The sequence below is a fragment of the Planococcus citri genome, chromosome 4 (genome assembly GCF_950023065.1).
Source record: "Planococcus citri chromosome 4, ihPlaCitr1.1, whole genome shotgun sequence".
Classification (NCBI taxonomy): domain Eukaryota; kingdom Metazoa; phylum Arthropoda; class Insecta; order Hemiptera; family Pseudococcidae; genus Planococcus; species Planococcus citri.
In genome coordinates, this window is record NC_088680.1 from 37,208,683 (window position 1) to 37,230,726 (window position 22,044).

The following is a 22,044-nucleotide window of genomic DNA, read 5'->3' on the forward strand; positions in this document are numbered from 1 at the left end:
TGAAAAGTTCTACTTTCGGTATTTGGTAAATAGGTATACATCATCGTGAGAGATTTTTTTTTGCTTTTTGGTGAAAAAATTTACCGAATAGTTTGACGTTTGGGGCGAAATATGTTACGGATTTTAGAAAACATCGCCGAAGGTGCGAATTAACACAGGAATTTATCATTTTACAATTTCGAGGGTGGATTTGCATAGAAAACAACTGCGTAGGAAGAGCCCAGCTATAAGGTAATGCTGTATTATCAAAACCTACGCAATACTTTTTACGTTGACGATAATCTATTAGAATGTCAAGAAAGCGAGTTTTTTTCTCTTCGCGAAATGTAGGTAAAATAATCATGTTGAAAAATGTACCGGAAGTTGTTCAAAGTTCTTATTAAGAATACGAAACGGAAAAAAGAAAATACTCGTATCACTGTCAAAGCTGTGTCAAATACTCATTACACACCGAGGGAATTATAATAAAAAATAACGTATGATGAAGTGCAGAATAATGTCTAAGTATGTGTTTTGTAGTACATAGAGGGAAAAATAACATCATTTTGATTTCAAACCAAGCAACGTCGGTATATTTATGCTGCGAACGTTGGTGAAATGAAATTACACGTCCTTCCTTTGAATAAGATATTTCTGAATAGGAATGATATAAAAAGGAAGTTGATGTAAACAATTTATTTAACATGGATACGATTTCGCCTTAGAATGAAACACATGGACATTGGTGTTAATAAATTTGCATACTCGTTTGCCGCAAATAAGTATTTCAACACCACGTAATACGAGGATCAGAATAGGCAATTTATTTCGCATAGATGTAATTTTAACTTCAAAATGGGATACCTATTTGTACATAGCAGTAAAGCAAATGGAATGTGTACGCTTATTATGTTAATTTTGTGTAGTGAATTGAGTGGTCGAAAGGAGAGAAAAAAGAACTCTTTAAAAATACTTCTAAATGTAGTAAAATAGAATTGAAGTGAAATTTTTCCAGAGATTTTTATTAATTTGCTTCGATTTAGTGTCATTTGTCAAAATATTTTTACGTAGGTAGGTAATAATTATTATCAACTTTGTTTTTTTCACTCCTCCACGTGGAAGTAAGGCTTTGTAATGTATCTTGAAGTTTCACCTTTATCGATTCAAGTTCACTTACTCTTATAATAATGTAATTTCAGCTTTAATTGGGTTCGAATTCTAAAATCGTTATTCCCTCTCCCCCTCCAGCAAATGAAAATTTTACCAAAACAGCGTTGATTCTTTTATCAGACTTTTTAAACACTATTTTTAAGTTTTTCAAAACTTAATCTCGATAGGATCCATTTTCACCCTCTTTCACCCCTTTACCATGCAATATTCTCCATTTTCAAGCAATTACTTGAGAATTCGTAACACCTTAAAAGCTTTTTGGGAAAGACTTGGTGGCTGAATAGTGAATATACCTTACACCAAAAATACTCTTGCACGAGAGTATTTTGAACAATTTTTTTTTTTTTTTGATTTCAGAATAACTAAGTATGCCATGAGTTCTTTAATTAGAATGTAGAGTTATTGTAAGAGACGAACTGAAAAAAAAAATCAAGAAGTTTTTGAAAAGACCGGCTAGAGCATCGCTTAATAACTTATCAATAATAAACGATGGTGTGTCTGTGTACCTTACTTTCCTACAGATAATTTTTGTGGCTTCTTTCGCTATCAAAGTCAAAGAGGAAGGAAAAAGTGAATATTTCAATGGATAGACATGGGGTAATATTTTTTTCATTGGATTGTTTGGAATTCGCACGTTTAGTATTTGTAATTAATATTTTATGAAAAAAATTTGAATATTCACCTAATTTTGGCTTCCGATCAAATTTTGTGTAATTAAGTAATGCATTTTAAGAACCTTGAGACTCTTATGGTAAAATTTCTTCTTTTTTTAAATCATCGATTTAAAATGAAAATTTAATGGTGAATTCTTCAACATCTCTAAATTCTGCCGAACAATTTTCCTGGCATATTTTACTTCAAATCTTTTGATTTTGAGTCCTATTTCTGAACACGATTGGTTCTACGTAAAATCACCATTTCCACAATTCCTATCAAAAATGTAAACAACCAATGAAAGGTTACCTAATGTTATGAAGTACTTTTCAAAATCACTAAAAGAACAAGTAATCCCTCTTTGAATTTCTAATTTAACGATTCTAACCTTTCCCTCTCCCAATTAAAAAATTAGTTTCACCGGATTTGAGCGATTGAGCTGATTTTCATGCCTCCGACCCTCCATTTTCTAGCTTCAGGGTTTGTAAATGGAGTTTTGAAATTATTGTGGTTTTGATTTTTTTAAGGTTGTGGTGAGGGGGAAGAAGATGCCATTTACCAGAATCATTGATGAATCAGTTTGTTTTTGAAATTATCCAGGTTTAAGATTATTCCATACATATTTATATGTAGACATTTTTTTCAGTACCCACCTAGTGAAGATTTTGACAGCATTTTGCAGATAAACAAAGTAAAAGTTCCTTATTAAACATTCATCTAACAAGATTTAAATATGAGCTTGGTCGTTTGTTTTCAGTTTCACTAATTCCTGACTTGACCCTCTCCTTCCTAATGTAAAGTTTGTTCTTCAGCCAAAAATTACCAAAAATATCGAAACAACTTTCTGTAATAAGAGATTAATCCACGTATTTCAAAAATAAATCCGAGATTTTTGCAAGTGCAAACTGGTCATCATCAAAATTTCAGAAACATCGATGTTCCTGTTTTATACGAGTCGCGATCTCGATAAAGGTGAGATTTCTAATTTTTTGCTCAAAATATCTAAAAAAAAATCTAAAAGAAATTCCAACTTATTCCACAAATGGGGAATTTTATGTTCTCGTGTAATTTCGTTACTGATCATTTTTTTATATGTAATACACTTTGGTATCTTCGAAAAAAAAGAGAGAGATTCTTTATAATGAAAAATTAGAATAATTTCAACTTCTTCATCATAAACAATCGAGTTGAGTCAATATTTTCAACACGTAGCCTCTTGGGGAAAAAGTTCATCAGGTACTCTCCAAAAATAAAAAACCGCGTTTTATACCTAATTATTTTTCTGCTTTTCATTTTTTTTCAGTGTCTCAGTTTTTTTTCCAAAAATTGATTTTTTCAATGAAAGAGCGGAAAAAAATTCAGCTGGGAGTAGGAGTACAGTTGACTTTAGCGTTCAATCTTTTATTTCACACACATCATCTTTCCGGATTTTCTCCAGTTTTTCCATCCATTTTTTTCTAAATTTCTTGCTCTCTAAAATATTACTTACAAATAAATTCGAGAATGGGAGGAGGAGGAGGAGGAGGGTGATCTTTTAAAAAATCGTCAGAGATGAATTATATCCAATCTTCAAACTTTTGCCCAGCGAGAAGCAGTGACCTGGAGACGTGGAGAAGAGGATTTTCATAGCACCATAATCAAATCATTTCTTTTCAAGAATTTTTCAACTGAAAAACTGAAATAGAAGTACCTGTAGATACTTCAATCATACGATTAGTATACTGACCAATATTTTCTAACAAACTGAAGGGGGGGGGGAGTTCAACAGCTTGAAAACTTCAAAAATTGTTTTTTCAGTAATTTATGGGTTTTTGCATTTCACTAAACTTCTTCAATCCAAAAATCAAAAAAATACATAACCAGCGAACCTCAAACAATAATTGCGACTTTAACAGCGAAAAATCGTCTAATTTGGCCATTTTTCCGACTGAAAATTTTTTTGTTCTAAAAATTGAAATGCATAATCTGTAAACTGTTAGGACATTTGAGACGTACGGTGTAATGATGGGGTGGGGAGAGGGGAGGTTTTGACGCACCAAAATTAGATAAACCAGTACAAAATTCATTCTTAAACATTTCGTTGGTGCGTTGACCTTTTCAGTTCTGAACCCTTTCGACCGTCATCCATTCTAAATCTCTCTCATGCCCAGATCAGAGTACCTACCTACTTGTTTCAAATTCATAATTTGAATAATCTGGAATTTGCGAATTTTTGCCATTTACATAAATTTAAAGGCACACAATCTCCCTCCTATTCAGTTTTAGAGCCGAAAAATTCAATGCAATATCTTACAAAATGTTTGAAAATGAATGAAAAAGGGACTAATTTTTCAATTTTTTATTTCTTTCAAAGCTCCTCCTCTCCCTTGCAACTTTATACCTCTGGTCCAAATGTCTCTACTGTCTCCAGATCATCCAACTATACCACAAACACAACTGAATTATTCATTTCAATTTTTCAGTTAAACAGTTTCTTTAGTTAGAAGAATGTTTATTTTTTTTCAAAAATTTTAGGGCACCATACTTTTTTAGTGTGCGTAGCACACTATTGGTTTCGTTCCGAAAGTTGAAAAATTCTTTGGCTCGAATGTTCTCTTAGAGGAATGGGCCGATTTTTTTGAATCTTTCGTAGGTAGGTGAGGCATAACTTGAGGGAGGGAATGTCGTAATTATAATTGCAATTACTCAATTAGCTTCTTGAGTAATTGCAATTAATTACGAAAATTTGTACCAAAAAAAGAATAAAAAAGGGAAAAGGGCCATATCAAAAGGGAAGCCGACAAAAGCGAAGCCGACTTTAAATTTTCAAAATTGAACAATGAGAAAGGTATCAAAAGGGAAGCCGACATCGGTTTTAAAATGTAACACTGCAGGGGTCCTAAAATATTCTTATCTACAGTGTTATCTTTCCCATTGTTCAATTTTAGACTAGAAGCCGAAAGCAGGTGGTTACCCTTTTGGAATCAAAACCCACCAGTCATTTGTGAAACACCTGCAGGTGTTTCATTTACACAGGTAGATGCTGAAAGCAGGTGGTTACCCTTTCAGAATCAAAACCTCCAGTCATTTGTGATTTTGCTGTGCTCCCAAGAGGTTCTCTCACTCTCTCAGTACTGCAGTGCTTATGCTTTCCTGATATATCGCGTTGTGCTCCGGAGCTTTCAGAATAGCATAGCATAGTGTATTCGGAATCGCGTTGTGCTTTTTCTTTCAAAATCGTGTTGTGCTTTTTTTTGAAATTGCGTTGTGCTTTTTGTTCAAAATCGAGTTTTTTTTGAAAATCACGTTGTGCTTTTTTTTCAAATTTCGCGTTGAGCTTCTTTTTTAAAATCGCGTTGTGCTTTTTTTTCAAAATCGAGTTGTTTTTTTTTAAAAATCACGTTGTGTTTTTTTTTCAAAGTTCACGTTGCGCTTCTTTTTTAAAATCACGTTGTGCTTTTTTTTTAAAATCGCGTTGTGCTTTTTTTAAAAATTGCGTTGTGCTTTTTTTTTCAAAATCTAGTGCTTTTCAATTCCTAAAATTTGCATTGTGTTTTTTTTCGAAGTTCGCGTTGTGCTTCTTTTTCTGAAATTGCGTGGTGCTTTTTTTCGAAAACGCGTTGTGCTTTTTTTCTAAAATTCGCATTGTTTTTTTATTTCAAAGTTCGCGTTGTGCTTTTTTTTCAAAATCCCGTTGTGCTTTTTTCCGAAATTGTGTGGTGCTTTTTTTCAAAATTGCGTTGTGATTCTTTTTGAAGTTCACGTTGTGCTTTTTTTTCAAAATCGCATTGTGCTTTTTTTTTTAAATCTCGTGTTTTTTTTTCAAAATCGCGTTATGCTTTTTTTCCAAAATGGTGTGGTGCTTTTTTTCAAAATTTTGTTGTGCCTTGATTTTTGAAGTTCGCGTTGCGCTTTTTTTTCAAAATCACGTTGTGCTTTTTTTCCAAAATTTGCGTTGTGCTTTTTTTTCAAAATCGCGTTGTGCTTTTTTTTTAAATCTCGTTGTGCTTTTTTTCAAAATCGCGTTGTGCTTTTTTTCCAAAATGGTGTGCTTTTTTTCAAAATTTGGTTGTGCCTTTTTTTTGAAGTTCGCGTTGTGCTTTTTTTTCAAAGTTCGCGTTGCGCTTTTTTTTAAAAATCACGTTGTGCTTTTTTTCTAAAATTCGCGTTGTGCTTTTTTTTCAAAATCGCATTGTGCTTTTTTTTTAAAAATCTCATGCTTTTTTTTCAAAATCGCGTTATGCTTTTTTTCAAAATTTTGTTGTGCCTTTTTTTTGAAGTTCGCGTTGTGCTTTTTTTACAAAGTTTGCGTTGGACTTTTTTTTTAAAAATCACAACTGTGCTTTTTTTCCAAAATTCCCGTTGTGCTTTTTAAAAAAAAAAATCGCGTTGTGCTTTTTTTCTAAAATTTGCGTTGTGCTTTTTTTCCTAAAATTCGCGTTGTGCTTTTTTTACAAAGTTTGCGTTGGACTTTTTTTTTAAAAATCACAACTGTGCTTTTTTTCCAAAATTCCCGTTGTGCTTTTTAAAAAAAAAAATCGCGTTGTGCTTTTTTTCTAAAATTTGCGTTGTGCTTTTTTTCCTAAAATTCGCGTTGTGTTCTTTTTTTTTGAAGTTCGCGTTGTGCTTTTTTTTTAAAATCGCGTTGTGCTTTTTTTAAAAAAAATCTTGTTGTGCTTTTTTTTCAAAATCGCGTTATGCTTTTTTTCCAAAGTGGTGTGGTGCTTTTTTTCAAAATTTTGTTGTGCCTTTTTTTTTTGAAGTTGGCGTTGTGCTTTTTTTTCAAAGTTTGCGTTGCGCTTTTTTTTAAAATCACATGCTTTTTTCCAAAATTTGCGTTGGTTTTTTTTTTTTAAAAATCGCGTTGTGCTTTTTTTCTAAAATTCGCGTTGTGCTTTTTTCCCTAAAATTCGCGTTGTGTTCTTTTTTTTGAAGTTCGCGTCGTGCTTTTTTTTAAAAATCGCGTTGCGCTTCTTTTTCTGAAATTGCGTAGTGCTTTTTTTCGAAATCGCGTTGTGCTTTTTTTTTAAAATTCGCGTTTTTTGATTTCAAAGTTTGCGTTGTGCTTTTTTTTCAAAATCGTGTTGTGCGTTTTTTTTTACAAAATCGCGCTGTGCTTTTTTTCCAAAATTTGCTTTGTGCTTTTTTTTCAAAGTTTGCGTTGCGCTTTTTTTTAAAATCACATGCTTTTTTCCAAAATTTGCGTTGGTTTTTTTTTTTTAAAAATCGCGTTGTGCTTTTTTTCTAAAATTCGCGTTGTGCTTTTTTCCCTAAAATTCGCGTTGTGTTCTTTTTTTTGAAGTTCGCGTCGTGCTTTTTTTTAAAAATCGCGTTGCGCTTCTTTTTCTGAAATTGCGTAGTGCTTTTTTTCGAAATCGCGTTGTGCTTTTTTTTTAAAATTCGCGTTTTTTGATTTCAAAGTTTGCGTTGTGCTTTTTTTTCAAAATCGTGTTGTGCGTTTTTTTTTACAAAATCGCGCTGTGCTTTTTTTCCAAAATTTGCTTTGTGCTTTTTTTTCAAAGTTTGCGTTGCGCTTTTTTTTAAAATCACATGCTTTTTTCCAAAATTTGCGTTGGTTTTTTTTTTTTAAAAATCGCGTTGTGCTTTTTTTCTAAAATTCGCGTTGTGCTTTTTTCCCTAAAATTCGCGTTGTGTTCTTTTTTTTGAAGTTCGCGTCGTGCTTTTTTTTAAAAATCGCGTTGCGCTTCTTTTTCTGAAATTGCGTAGTGCTTTTTTTCGAAATCGCGTTGTGCTTTTTTTTTAAAATTCGCGTTTTTTGATTTCAAAGTTTGCGTTGTGCTTTTTTTTCAAAATCGTGTTGTGCGTTTTTTTTTACAAAATCGCGCTGTGCTTTTTTTCCAAAATTTGCTTTGTGCTTTTTTTTCAAAGTTCGCGTTGTGCTTTTTAAAATGAAAATCGCGTTTTTTTTTTTTTGAAATCGCATTGTGTTTTTTTTCCAACGTTCAAGTTGTTTTTATTTCAACGTTCACATTGTGCTTTTTTTCTGAAATTGTATTGTACTTTTTTTTCCGAAAATTGCGTGGTGTTTTTTTTCAAAGTCGCCTTCAAAATGTCATTGTGCTTTTTTTTTGAAGTTTGTGTTGTGCTTTTTTTTCGACGTTTGCATTGTGCTTTTTTTTCTGAAATAGCGTTGTGCTTTTTTTTTAAAGTTGGCCTTGTGCTTTTTTTCAGAATTCACGTTGAGCTTTTTTTCAAAGTTCGCATTGTGCTTTTTTTTCACTAAAATTCGCGTTGTGCCTTTTTTTTCAAAATCGTGTTGTGCTTTTTTTTCGAAGTCCTCATTGTGCTTTTTTTTTTGAAGTTCACGTTGTGCTTTTTTTCCGAAATTGTGTTGTGCTTTTTTTTTTCAAAATCGCATTGTGCTTTTTTTTGAAATCGCGTTGGGCTTTTTTTCAAAGTTCGCTTTTTTTTCAAAATCACGTTGTGCTTTTTTCCGAAATTGTGTTGTGCTTTTTTTCCAAAATTGTGTGGTGCTTTTTTTTCAAAATCGCGTTGTGCTTTTTTTTGAAGTTCGCGTTCTGTTTTTTTTTCAACATTTGCGTTGTGCTTTTTTTTCTGAAGTCGCGTTGTGCTTTTTTTCAAAGTTGGCCTTGTGCTTTTTTGAGAATTCGCGTTGATCTTTTTTCAAAGTTTGCACTGTGCTTTTTTTCAAAATTGCGTTGTGCTTTTTTTTCAAAATGGTGTTGTGCTTTTTTTTCGAAATCGCATTGTGCTTTTTTTAAACTGAAATTCGCGTTGTGCCTTTTTTCAAAATCGCGTTGTGCTTTTTTTCCAAAATCGCGTTGTGCTTTTTTTTAAATCATCATTGCGTTCTGCTTTCAAAATCCCAATTGCTTTTTTCCAAAGTTGCTTTGTGCTTTTTTTGAAAATCGTATTGTGCTTTTTTTTCTCCAAATCACGTTGTGCGTTTTTTTTAAAATCATGATTGCGTTCTGCTTTCAAAATCCCAATCGCTTTTTTTCAAAGTTGCATTGTGCTTTTTTTGAAAATCGTGATGTGCTTTTTTTTCATAATCGTATTGTGATTTTTTTTAAAATCATGATTGCGTTCTGCTTTCAAAATTCCAATCGTTTTTTTTTTTAAAAGTTGCGTTATGCTTTTTTTTCAAAATCGTATTTTGATTTTTTTCGGAATCTTGTTCTATTTTTGAAATTTGCGTTGTGATTTTTTTCTAAATCGCATTGTGATTATTATTTTGAAGTCGCATTGTGCTTTTTTCAAAGTTGCGCCTTTTTTTGAAATTTTGTTATGCTTCTTTTCCAAAATTGCGTTGCGCTTTCCAAACTAAAGAAGCTACGCACACTGTTACAGCTGCGCTTGGCGCAGCTGTCTAGTTTTCAAATGATTTTCTGAGAACAGAATCATTACTCGATTATTCACTTCACAAGAATTAACAAGCTTTTCAAATTCAAAAATCTCATTCATTGATTAAAATGAAGTGATTTACATAGTAACTAGAGGCAAATAAATTCTGAGGGAAAAGATCTGCATTTACGAGTAGTATGAATAAGGGTCTTTGGGAGGCGAATGGATTTTCAAGTTCACCAGTGGGTAAGAAGACTATAGAGGATATTATTTATGATAACATCAAAATCAATTTTGCTTCACATTTTCGGTCACTCAATCCACAATCCTTTTTTTCTTTTTACTAAACCACGAAGAGTCAAAGAACAGCTCAAAAAATTTTAGTTTCGCAATCATAAAAGCATGGATCCTGGTGGGTTTTGAATTCCCCCCTCCCCAAGCAGTATAGGTTGATTTAAAGAATCAAATGGTCCGACTGTTACTCAAATAAAAAAGCGAGTGTGAGTGAAATCGATGACTGGATGACTAAATTTTAAATGTTTTAAGTAGATCAAAAACCCTTTCGCAGCAAACAGGAGAACCCTTGGTAATCACTGAATAAGATCACAGGTCAGTCTACACCTGAATATTTGAACAAACGACAAGAGAGATTATCGCGAATAATCGGAACAAGCCACTAGGAAACCACTCGATGGAATTCAACGCCACTATAAAAAGAACAGGAAGAGGTTAAATTCACGATACTCGGAGTATCTAATTAATGGGGGAATTATTTCCGGTCTGCGAAAATACCACGAAAAAAAAAGGTTTCGAGACAATCGAGGATATGGATTTCATCATATTCCAGACTGCGGACAACCATAGAAAGGGTAATAGACTCTACAGAAGATCCATCCGAAGCACATAGGTAGGTAGAAAACTGCAACGCACACCCACACGACGCGATGGCGATGGTGGAGGAAGAGAAGCTGAATTGCCGATGTATAAAATTTTTTTAAAGTTGGCAAAAAAGAAAATTCACCTTCGTTATAATCGATATCAGGCGCCTTGAATTTGCTTTCTTCGTATCTTTCCGGTGGTCTAGAAGTCGAATACGAAGGAGTAGAATACGAGGGAGTAGTATGTGCAGTAGTGGTCGGATACCGATACACCGGTGTGGAGCTGGGTCTAATATGTCCGCCGCTGCTGGAAGAAGACGAAGTCGATCCTAAACGAGGCAGATGATCATCTTGACTTTGACTAGGTGTTGGAAAACGAGGTTGATGTTTCATTTGGTAGAACCTTGCATCGCCGCTGAATCGTCTCTGCGGCGATGGCTGTATCGGATTGGTGGTCTGAGTGGTCGGCTGGGCTGGTTTGGCGGGATCGACATCCGATACCAAATCACCGATCGCGTTAAATACTTTACTAGCGAAATTAAACATAATTGCGCACCTTTGGAATTTGAAAAATTCGCTATTATCGGAAACATTTACGAATAAGCATTTTTTTTTGTCTCGTTATAAATACGCGCCACGTTTACGTCGAACGTCGAAGCGACGGTTATATTACTGTTTACAGCCCGCTTCGGCCGAAACTACACAATCAAGTATAACTTACCTAAAACGCCATCTACCTAAACTGACGTAATTTCAGTACTAAGAAAGAAATCAATAATTTGGGTCTATTCGTTCGTGGTCGTCGCCGTTTCTCACTCTAGCATACTTTCGCGCCATTCTCTCGCTTGTATTCGTTATACATACTCGTACCCAACCTACCTACCTATACCTAAACTATATCCTTAGCTTTTGGCAACTTTTGGCAGGTGGTAGGGTGAGGCTCTTGGTATACTTTCTTAACAGTTATATGCCCGTGTAACTGTATAATAATTAATGTTACTATGTAAACTGCACCATTCGTACAATATTCATTTCGATAAACGTAAACTATTTTAATGTATGGTCGTGCGCTCGTCGCTCTATAGCACAACGTTATTCGCTTTAAAAGCACACGACGCCTCTTCAGTCTTCAGCTCACACATTCACACACACAAACGCACGTTCTAGGTCTAGGTATACTATACTCGCGTTTTAAAAATCAATGGGCCAGATGATTTTCACCTAGTGAATCGAATCTACTATACGAGTACTATAACGTTGCACCAACTAATACGTAGTACCTACCCGAGTAATTTCATTTATTAACCTTATAAAACCATTAGCGGTGATACACGTTCGTTTGCTCGTCGCTAATCCAAACAGACGCTCGTGTCTTCACCAATTAACGTCTATTTTTTCCTCTCTGCTGCGCTGCAGAGTCTGCCCAACACGACGACGACTACACAGAGATGTTTAAATATGTATTTTTTAAATTCCCTGCCTCAACGTTCGGTTCATTAAAACCCATCGCGGCCGCATCTAATTACCAAGCTCGTAAAGCCAAGAGTACCGTACGTTCTCATTTTACAGTCTTATCCTGTACTAACTCGTACACTACTATACAGTATAGTGCATATAACATGGCCGCAAAACAGTATATATAGGGAAAAACCGCCCTATAATACCGCCTTTTTCCGTCTCCAAACCAAACCTTCGAAACAATTATAATTCTTGTCGTAAGAAGTATTAGCGAGCGTATTTTACGCCCGGTTTACAATATTCATCCTCGAGATTCTAGCCGAGAATAATTGGCCAATTAAATCTCGTATCGTCGTTTCCAGGCTATATTATTCGAATTCATTATTATTCTTTCCTCTTTTTTTTTCTATCTCTCTCCTTCTCTTTATTATAGTAGGGTGTTTATACTCGACGAAGAAGAGAAGACGGGATCTTAACAAAGTTGCGCTATTTATTTGAGCCATTAATGGACCGTAAAAGGGTCTCGGAATTATACCAGTTCTATCAACACCACGAAGAAGAGATTCTATCATATTTACGGCAAGCCAGATAGACAAATTTATTATTAACACGTCGACGTTGTATTTACGGCAAACTAGATAGGCAAATTTATTAACACGTTGAGAGCACGAGTCTTTGACATTATTATGTCATTATGAACATTGAACTCGAATCGAAAGCGAAGTAAACTGCTGCGAATTGATTCAATTTTTTCTACAAGTTCTGTTCAATGACCCAGAGAAATGGGGAGGGGAGTGTATGGCCTCGTGATTTTCACAAATTTTGTGTCTCCTTGTGAAACTGCTGGACTTTGAAAGTTTGTATAATATGTATTTCGAACTTGCATGAGCTTGAAACAATTCTATTTGTAGCATTCCTACATAATAATAAGTACAGTGTACAGATGTGAATTAAGCTACACGTATTTAGAATTTTAAAAAAATTCTACAAAAACTCTAATTACCTACCTGGTTTTTTTTAGGAACAAATTTTAAAAACTAGATTTCAAACACCATTACAAAGGAGTAAGTACAAAAGCTCCTGATTTTAATGAAAATTTTTTTAAAAAATAGAAAATCAAGCAGAATATTAATCACCATTGATTTGAAGGCGGCAAGTTTAAATAGGTATATTGCCTTATTTTTGGGCCAATGATTTTAAGAAACCAGACAAACCGACAGACAGACAGGCGGATAACCCAGGAAAAGCAGGCAGCTGGGTGAACGACCTAAAAAGTCAGACGGGCAGACAAACTACTATGAGAGGCCAAATTGACAGACAGACGACTTTGGGAAGCCATTTTGGCTTGAGAAGCCAGAAAGACAGGTCAACGTTTTTAGGAGGCCAGAAAGAAAGACAGAGCCACAGACAACTTGAGAAACCAGACAGGTGGACAGATGACCTTGGAAATTCAGACAGACAATATGTACATAACCACAATCCACAGGAAGCTAGACATGCAGATAGACAACCGTGATAGGTCAGTGACCAAAAAATACCGGAAAGCAAGGTCGGTGACCTTAAGAGGCCAACCAGAAAAAACAGACAGACTGACGACCTTGGAAAGTCAGACAGCTGGGTTAACGACCTTAATTAAGAGGCCAGACAAGCAGACAGATGGCTTTGAGAGACCAAATAGGAAAGCAGCTGACCTTGAGAAGTCAGACAGATGGGTCAATAAGCTTGAGAAGATAAGGCAGGCAGGCAGGTGAACTTGGGAAGCCATACTGACATGTCAATGATCTTAATAGGTTAGACAGACAGTCAGTTAACTAGACAGACAGGCAACCATGATACAGGGTGCCCAGAAATATCAAGTACCCCTAAAAAAGTTTTCTACTAAATACTTTGGTTGGTCACAGTGAATGATAATAAAGATAGCACATGATTGGTTGTTGGACTGGAGAGATTACATTCCACCAATCATATGCATCTATTTCATGTTGCCAACCTACATTTTTAATGAAACACTTTTTTAGGGGTACTTGATTTCTGGGCACCCCGTAGGCTACATGAGTAGGTCAGTGACCTCAAGAGGTCAGATAGGCAAGCAGACGATCGATTCTACATATGTATAGCAACAACAATGGACAAAATATTGCTACAGCCCATCGACCAAGAAATTGATACCAAATGTCAATAATCTACTGCCAATCAGAGTATTTAACTTCTGGCTGGGACAGGCCCTCACGGGACATGGGTACTTCAATTATTTCTTACACAAATTCAATAAAAGAAACTAGTTGAAATGTACTCACGAGTCATGACAACAACCTGGAAGACGTATAGCACGTGATACTTTGATGTCAACGTTTTGATGAAAACCGTCAACCAGATTTATACTCATCTCAAGAAGTCTACATACATAATCCAGACCACCTGGCATTCATGAAAGCAACTATAGTGAAAGCTCTTTTTAACACTTCCAGTTATAACGCTGATTTCTTTTGGTCCCTAGACAGCCCCATTCACACAAAAACTTTCGCTTATAGCGCGCTTCGGCTTATAACACTCTTTTTTTGGTCCCTTGAGAAGCATTATAACGAGCTTTTACTGTATTTGCAAACTGTGGGAATTTGAGAAAGCTGCAGAAATCAGACTACCTTGCTGCCGCATGTAAGTAAATAATAACTCATCCTCAAAACTCAAAAGTAAGTCAATTGCTAGGTACCTATTTACCCTATTCCTCCCAAAACAAGTATCCAAACTGTTAATGTACGCATGTGTCTTAGTATAGTGAGTTTTGGGAGTGAAATAGGGGATCTCAATTCACAAAAGTCATAGTATCATTACTTTATAACAATTCTAATACATTGTTCATTTGTTTCATGCACCCTGGGAGCCAATTATTGAGATCAATTATCACAGAATCCGTGAAAGATGTACCAGTTCCACATCAACAGTCCGAACATTTACCCTTAACATTTATTTATGCTATGTATCATTACCAATTAGTTTATTGTTTTGTGCTAAGGTTGTACAGTTGTAATAACCCCCCCCCCCACCTAATAACACATCTGTACCCCCATATTATTCAAATAAACTAGCCCCACCCACTGGGCATTGGGACTGGGGAACTGGCAAAAAAGGCAGGTCAGTAACCTTGAGAGTCCAGAAATATGGGTCAATGACCTCAAGAGGCTAAATTGACAGATAAGACAGGTGGTCAGATGATCTTGGGAAGCAAGAGACAAAGTCAATAGATTGAAAACCTGGTCCAGATCTGATTAAATTTTGATTACATGACTCGTGTTCCTACACAAATCTGACCGGAGCCCGGCATGCGGCATCATTAGGCTGCAGAAGATCTTGGCTCAAGCTAAAGATTGGGTCTGAATAATCATGCCTGATTGAGCATTTAGTCAATTTAACCAAAAAACCATGTCCTTACTCTCCTCGAAGAGAAGGCTTCACACCAATTTTTTCATATTTTTTGACCTTGAAAAATTTTATGTCATGTGTGGTACCTGCCGCCTCTCCAAATTGAAACATGAGTAAAAAATTCAGCCGTTTCGACTTTTAAATCTTTCCCCATCATTTTTTGGGTCAAGATGTCCAACGTTGGAATATAGCGCTACCACATCCTTACCTTTTTTTATTTTTTAAATTGTTTATTTGGGAATAGAATTGACATCTTAGAATAATTTCTACCTTGGGTTTATAAATTATTCCAAGAAATTCTAATAATGTAATTTACATAACATTTACAAGAGTCATCATAATTGGCATTGTGGTAAATGATGGATTGGAGTTTGTCAAAATTGTTCGGCATTCCAGAGAGAAATTATTGTACCTCTGAGGTAGTTGAGATGTTCAGCATTTTGTAGATCAATTGGTACTGGAGGTCTATTGCAAACCCATTTTGGGCACTGAAGGAAAATGTGAGAAGGTGTTTCTTCCTCACCACATTCACATAGAGGGCTATCTGAGCGATGTCTTTCAAAAAGGTAAGATCTGAAAACTCCATGACCAGATACAGCTTGGCTCAAGTAAAAGTCAAAATTCATGAGTACTTGTCCCCTTCATCTACAACAGAAGGTATCCCAAGTTTAATTTCAATTTTTCAATTTTTTTAAAATCACATCTGGCTAATTTTTCAATAAAAAATTCAACATTTGATCAAATTGAGATGATTTGAACTCTATTTTTTGGCTCCTGGATCGATTAATGGTAGTTCTGAGCTTCAAAATGAAATTTAACATGTATGAACTCAAATTCACCAAATCTGTTACCTACCTTCTTGATTTATGGCACATTAAAAATCGATGATATTTTTTTCCATTTCGTTCCATGATTTCCCCTCCAATTAATTCTTGATTGTTTGTATCGCAACGAAATAAATCCACGATGGTAAATCGAATATTCGAAAGTTCGTTGACGATGTTTTGGTTCATAGATTTTATTGATGTCGTAGTAGGTAAAAGTGTATAAACGTCGAGCAGCGATTTATTCAAGCGCACGTAAATTTTTAACATTCTTTAAATTTCTCAACGCTGTGAAAAGCGACGAAGAAGGGATGGGCGGTGGCGATGAAATGCGTAATACACGACGTGTATTAAACAAACATGCAATTTATTTTATCGTCTTTGTTTTTATTTATCTTTTCTTTTATGACATTCGAATGCAAACAAATTCTCGCGACTACAATATCGTAAGTATATTGTGCAAGTAATTTTCATATAGACTGAATAAGCTACCCTGTCCCTAAATAGGGTAGCTCCGGAAGGGCCCTAGGTAAGACCCATTTGCTTTCCTACATTCTTCGAAAATTATCTGTATATTATCAATTTTTTCAACATAATAATATATGAGACAGATTTCCCTTCTTCGCCATCCCTCTCTTTATTCACGCGTTTATGTTACTATTCAACGTCAACAAAACCCTTTCCGTTGTATACGTATTGGAAAATGCGTCTGAGTTGTCAGCATTTTTCTGTAGTAAGCTCAACCACGCAGAAGATTAACAAACGCTCGTACAGGTGCACGAGTAGGATTTTTCAAGGGTATGGGAAAATCTACTCTACCTGGCGGAAGTTTTTTCAAAGCGTCTTTTCATCCATGAAAATAACTCTTTACACTCGTACAATTTCATTGTTAAATGATTCGAACAGGTGAACTTAGTAGTACCTATTCTTTGAATGAACGCGTGTTTTGTTGCAATTTTCATCAAATTTAACTTTCTGGTGAAGAAATACATCGATAATAAGTGATTGGAAATTGCGTTCTAAAATTAAATCATATCTCCCACCCTTTCTTTATAGATTACAGACATAGGGGTTATTTGTTTTTCAAGTTGTTTGGCGGCAAATTTCATTTTAAACGCTGCGTGGGCGTTTTTAAAGTACCTGCGACTAGATAATTCGAATGGTGTCGTGTGTTCATTTTGAATTTATACTTACTAGAAAATATGCGGTAGTCGAATATGTTATTATATTTTCACCGTGTTACCTTTTCTCGTATATTTACGTATCGATTCGATAAATCGAATATTAACGTCGTGGGTAGCTATAAATTCAGTATACCTGGTTTGTAGTGCGATAAATTATTCTAAATGTTTGGCAAAACATATTGGCATTGGCAAATTTTTTGATTCGAGTGTGAATACGAGGTTCATAGAGGTAGGTACGACTACGTGGTGTTTGGTAAATTATGAAATGTTAGTGTTGATCGATCTATCCATCAAAATTAAGTAGGTACCTGAATAATGAAAATTTTCTGCACTGAGGAAATGACGTGTTTGGACTTTTTGTCGGATTTAATTGAAATATACTGCTGTTTTGTTCTTTGAATAATCAAAATATACGTGGACAAGTTTCAAGTTACAATAACAAATTATATGCAGAATTTTTTTTTAATTTCACGAAAGCTTTCTAATTGGTGAAATTTTGATTGAACTGATTAAAAATGAGCAAGTTTTGATAAAACGGAAATGAAGTTGGTATTTATCAGAGCAGAAGTACCTAAGCGAATAATTCCGACGCCTCAAACTTCTACAACACCCTGTATATATTTTGTAAGATTTTCAACAAAAAAAAATCAACTTCAAAAAGATTTTACCTAGGTACCGAATACAGACAGATAAAAAATCGAAAATCGAAACATTCAACTATGTACCTACCTATATTATACCTACACTATCGAGCCTCGACGAGACATTATCATTGCCAAAAGCTATACAAGAAACCTCGCGTCCGGATTTTACCGTCTATTTATACGACTAAAGAAACTACAAGCGTGGCAAATTCTACAGCTCTTGGAATTCTCAAGTATAGACACGATTTGCATACTCGTTGTACTTTCTCTCATATGTAATAAAATAGTAATGCTACACGATGCAAGCTAAAAGTCTCAAAGGAGACATTTTTACCTCTTATTTTAGTCGAGACTTTTCGTAAAATTTTAACAATCTTTAAAATTTTTTTATGAAGATATGGTACATAAGTACATATTTCGAGAAGATCTTTTTGTTTTCAAGTGCGAGCATCTTTTTAACTAGAATCGGCTGGTTTTTGACATAATTTAATGATAAGATATTCATTTTGAGTGAAAATGCTCCCTATTTGAAGACCCACATTTCCCCTCCAGGGACACCTTCGAAGCTGACATTTTTTCTGTGTGATTTTCACCTCAAAATGAAAGTTTTCATTGAATTTGATCAAAATCACCAAACATTTTTTTTTCTTTTGGTTTTTATGGTCCATCCTATAACGTGGGTTACTGACCTACACTTTTAAGGTTTTACTGAGAGGTTGAGAATTTGCAAATCGTTTATTTTTGGATAAATTCCGAGTTTTGAAAAAAAATGTTTGGCAAATGCATATTTCGCATTAATTGTGCCAAAATATTGGAAAATGTCATTACTGAAACTGGACAAATACTTTAGAACGCAGTGGTGCCAATTTTTTCATCATTATTATTTACCAAATATATCTACCAATTCAAAAAATCAAAAACATTTCATAGTTTTTCTTTTCATTTTTTTGAAATTGGAAGTGATCAAAAAATTGGCACCAGTGCGCTCCAAAAAATTTGTCCATGTTTCAGAAATGATATCTTTTAATATTTTTGCCCAATTAATGCGAAATATTTGCCAAGGAATAATTTTCAAAACACAAATTTATCTAAAAATTAGCATCATCATCATTAAACTTTGATGCGGTGAGCTGTTCAGCCCATCTGAGAAACTGTAAAAGAATTGCGCACCGATGTGTCATCAAGTTTTTTCATTGATCTTTCTCTGCTCCTCCTGCCAGTTGGAGTGTATTCTTTAACTTTTCTAGGGACTGTTCGCCAGGCATTCTATCAACATGTCTTCTCCATTTCTTTCTGTAATCTTTCACCCATCCAATGATTGGCTCTGCTCCTAGCTTTTCAGGATGTCTGCATTCCTTTTCCTATTACGTCTTGTATATACTGCTACGGCTCGCATGAATCTCATTTCTGCTGCAGTTACTCTGCTTTTTGTATCCTTTCTCATCGTCCATGTTTCGCTTCCCTTACAGCAGCATTGGTCATGCCAGAGTATTGTAGATTCTTATTCGAGTTTTGGCTCTGACTTTTCTTGGAGGGATGGCTCGGTTTATCGTCCTGCTTACTCTCAGGAATTTGTTGATCTTAAGTTGTGTGTCGACATTTCCTTCATAAGATAGCTCGCACCCGAGATATTTAAAGCTTCTGACTTGTTCCACTTGCAGGCCATTCACAACAATTTTACTGTGTATTGGCTCTTTCCCCTCAAAGGCCATCACCTTTGTTTTTGACGACAAGACTCTCATTCTGTATTTATCTGCTACTTTCTGAAGGTTGTACATCACTCTCTGCAAGTCATCTCCGTTGTCACTTGTCAGCACAACCATGCAATAGAACCCTAAAAGTGATCTTGGATTTTGACAACAATAGCATAGATTGACGCAGAATCTCAATATGTATCTAATACTTTCATTTGAGACTGGGTAATTTTTCCCTAAACAGGTTGTGCAGCGGAAGGAGCAAAAAAACCACGATTTTTTTCGAAAATAACCCCTCTTTGAGAGATCAAATCTCTCTTTCAGGGGTACCTTCGGAGCTAAAAAATTTTTTGGGTAACTTTCAACTCAAAATGAAGGTATCTGCTGAATTTGGTCAAAATTTGCCGGATTTTTTTTCGCAATCCACCCTAAAAGCTATGAAGAAAAAATTCGAGTCCCTTAGCCGTGCAGGAGACTGAACCAGGGGTTCTCAAAATGGGTAAATTTTTGAAAAAACGTGGTTCTTATCAAAGAATATAAATACTACGTATCGTACTCGTATACAAGATATCCTAGAGAGTTTTCAGTCTATCAGGATTAATTTCTCTGGATATTTCAGATTCTACATATGATAATCGATTTGGGAGCTCGATAATACATACTTAAGATGCTTGTGAATTAAAACTTTTCCCCCTCAATCTAACCAAATCCTGATGTTAAAAAAATTACAAAAGTAACATAGTAACATCTCCTCTTTCTCTCTCTGCATTACAATTTTAATTTTTTGACATGCATGGAAAATATTTTCACACTTGAAATTCTTTTCCATATAACTCCGCAACACGAATTGACGCAGATCGTACACTTACACAGTTGCTAAAGTAATCATTACAAAAATTTTACGAACCACTGATTCGACATTTTCTGCTAATTAAACGCGAACAATCGCTCGTTGCTTTCAAGTTGGGTCTTATTTTTGTAAATACTCGTAATTCTCCAAATAGAAGATACAGAACAGAAGTAAAAAAACCTGCCGAGGTGACACAAGTTGAAAATGATTACGTTTTGAAAACGCGACATTCTGCGCATTTCGAGCAGTTAGAAAAATTATTATGTACGTAGGTACATTTTCACTTGTACGATTTCTACGACGAACATGTCGACGAAAAATACATACTCGTACTCGTAGTTTTAAAAAGGCTGGCAAAGGAACAGGGGGAGGGGGGGAGGGTGTGATGTTAAAAGGTATATAGGCAGGTGCTGGTGCTTGCCACTTGGTTAAATGAACATAATATTCGTCGTGTATGGGCCATAAAGGATGGAAGGAAATTAAAGAATTGTAAACCTGTTATGATAATCTTATTATTTCACGCAGCATGCTGTGCGGTGTTTTCATAGGTATACGTATACGTATACGTAAGGTAAGGGGCAGAATGATGTTCCTTATCAAGGGATGCTTAGTACACACGTACGTTTTCCGCTAAAAGCGACATTTGGCAGAATGTTTATTATTCATTTCCCACAGCGAGCAAATACACAGTACGACGAGTACACGTCGTCATGTCTGAAGCAATTTACGTTGCTCCGTTCAAGTGTAACTGACAGCTATACGTAAACTAGCTATTATCTTAATATATTGTTTTCTACAAATAAGTGTACCTCTACCTACACACATACACAATTACACATACCTACCTAGTACCTACCTAAACGAAGGTGTAACTTATCGTGCTATACCTCCTGCATACCCAACTACCTACCTTCTGTAAAATGCTCTCAAAGCAAAAAGTTTCTCTTTCTCGAGCGTGTGGTGTGCTACACGTTTAACGTTTTGTTGTTCGATTTCACTAGCGTAAAGCGTGCTATTGAAATTAACGGAAAATTGTCCATGGATGGAGCGATGAGGCGAGGTACAATAAAGGTGGAATATTTCGTCGGATAATGTATCTACCTACAACCCTGTTTTCTATATTTCGAGGTGTTTGATAAGAACTAAGTTTAACGTCATCGGCTAATTTAACTATCGAATATTGTGCACACCTATTACCACCTACCCAACGTAACTTACTTATCGTTTGACGCAAAATTTCGAAGCGTGGGACAATTTTCTCAATGTTTTAAGTGGCCTGATCGAAAAAATAACGTCAGAAGTATTCGTGTTTAGCACCTTCAAAAACCTAGAATTTGCGATATGTCACATAACTTGGACGAATTTTTTTCCCCCTTATGGAGATACCGCCGGGGGTGTAAGCGCAGCCAAATCGGAAAAATAAGCTCATATTCGTGTCCAGCACCCTCAAAAACATAATATTTGATATTTCGCATGACTTGGATATTTTTTCAAATTTTGACCTCAATCGAGGAGGGGGGGGGGGGGGGGTTAGTGATGTCTTATTTTCGTTGAAGTAGCTAATTATTTTAGAAATACACATTTTGAACCAACATAAAACGTTACTTTTAAACACCCCTTTGTATTTTTATGGTGATTCAAGGAGTCGAAAAGAGGTTGATAGGGATCTATCTCAAAATCCAGGAGAAAATAATTGGATTTAGCAAGCAAGATCCAATCCAATCAGGTTTCTCCTATTAGGGCTGATCAGATCATAAGTCGGATTTTTTTTTGCAATTTTTGGCAAACAAAAAGTGAGATTTTTAGGCAAATTATCACAAGAAAGAAACATATCTTATTTTTAAGACTTTGACCAAAAAACTGGATTTTCATGCAATTTTGCAATTTTGACAAAAAATGGGTCTGTTTTACAGTTTTAACAAAAATGTAGGGTTTTTGGCAATTTTGAGAAAAAATGTGAGATTTTTTTGGTAATTCAAATTAA

General features: G+C 35.2%; 1 protein-coding gene across 2 annotated transcripts in view; it reads right to left on the minus strand.

Moving 5' to 3' along the window:
- LOC135842511 (bromodomain-containing protein 4-like) overlaps window positions 1-10,675 on the minus strand; it is an 88,064-nt gene extending 77,389 nt beyond the window's left edge. For both annotated transcript variants that reach the window (XM_065360003.1, XM_065360002.1), the window contains exon 1: window positions 10,130-10,675. In XM_065360003.1, coding sequence (XP_065216075.1) covers window positions 10,130-10,532 — 403 coding nt within the window. In that variant the 5' untranslated portion in view covers window positions 10,533-10,675. The remainder of the gene's footprint in view (window positions 1-10,129) is intronic.
- Between the last annotated feature and the right edge of the window lie 11,369 nt (window positions 10,676-22,044).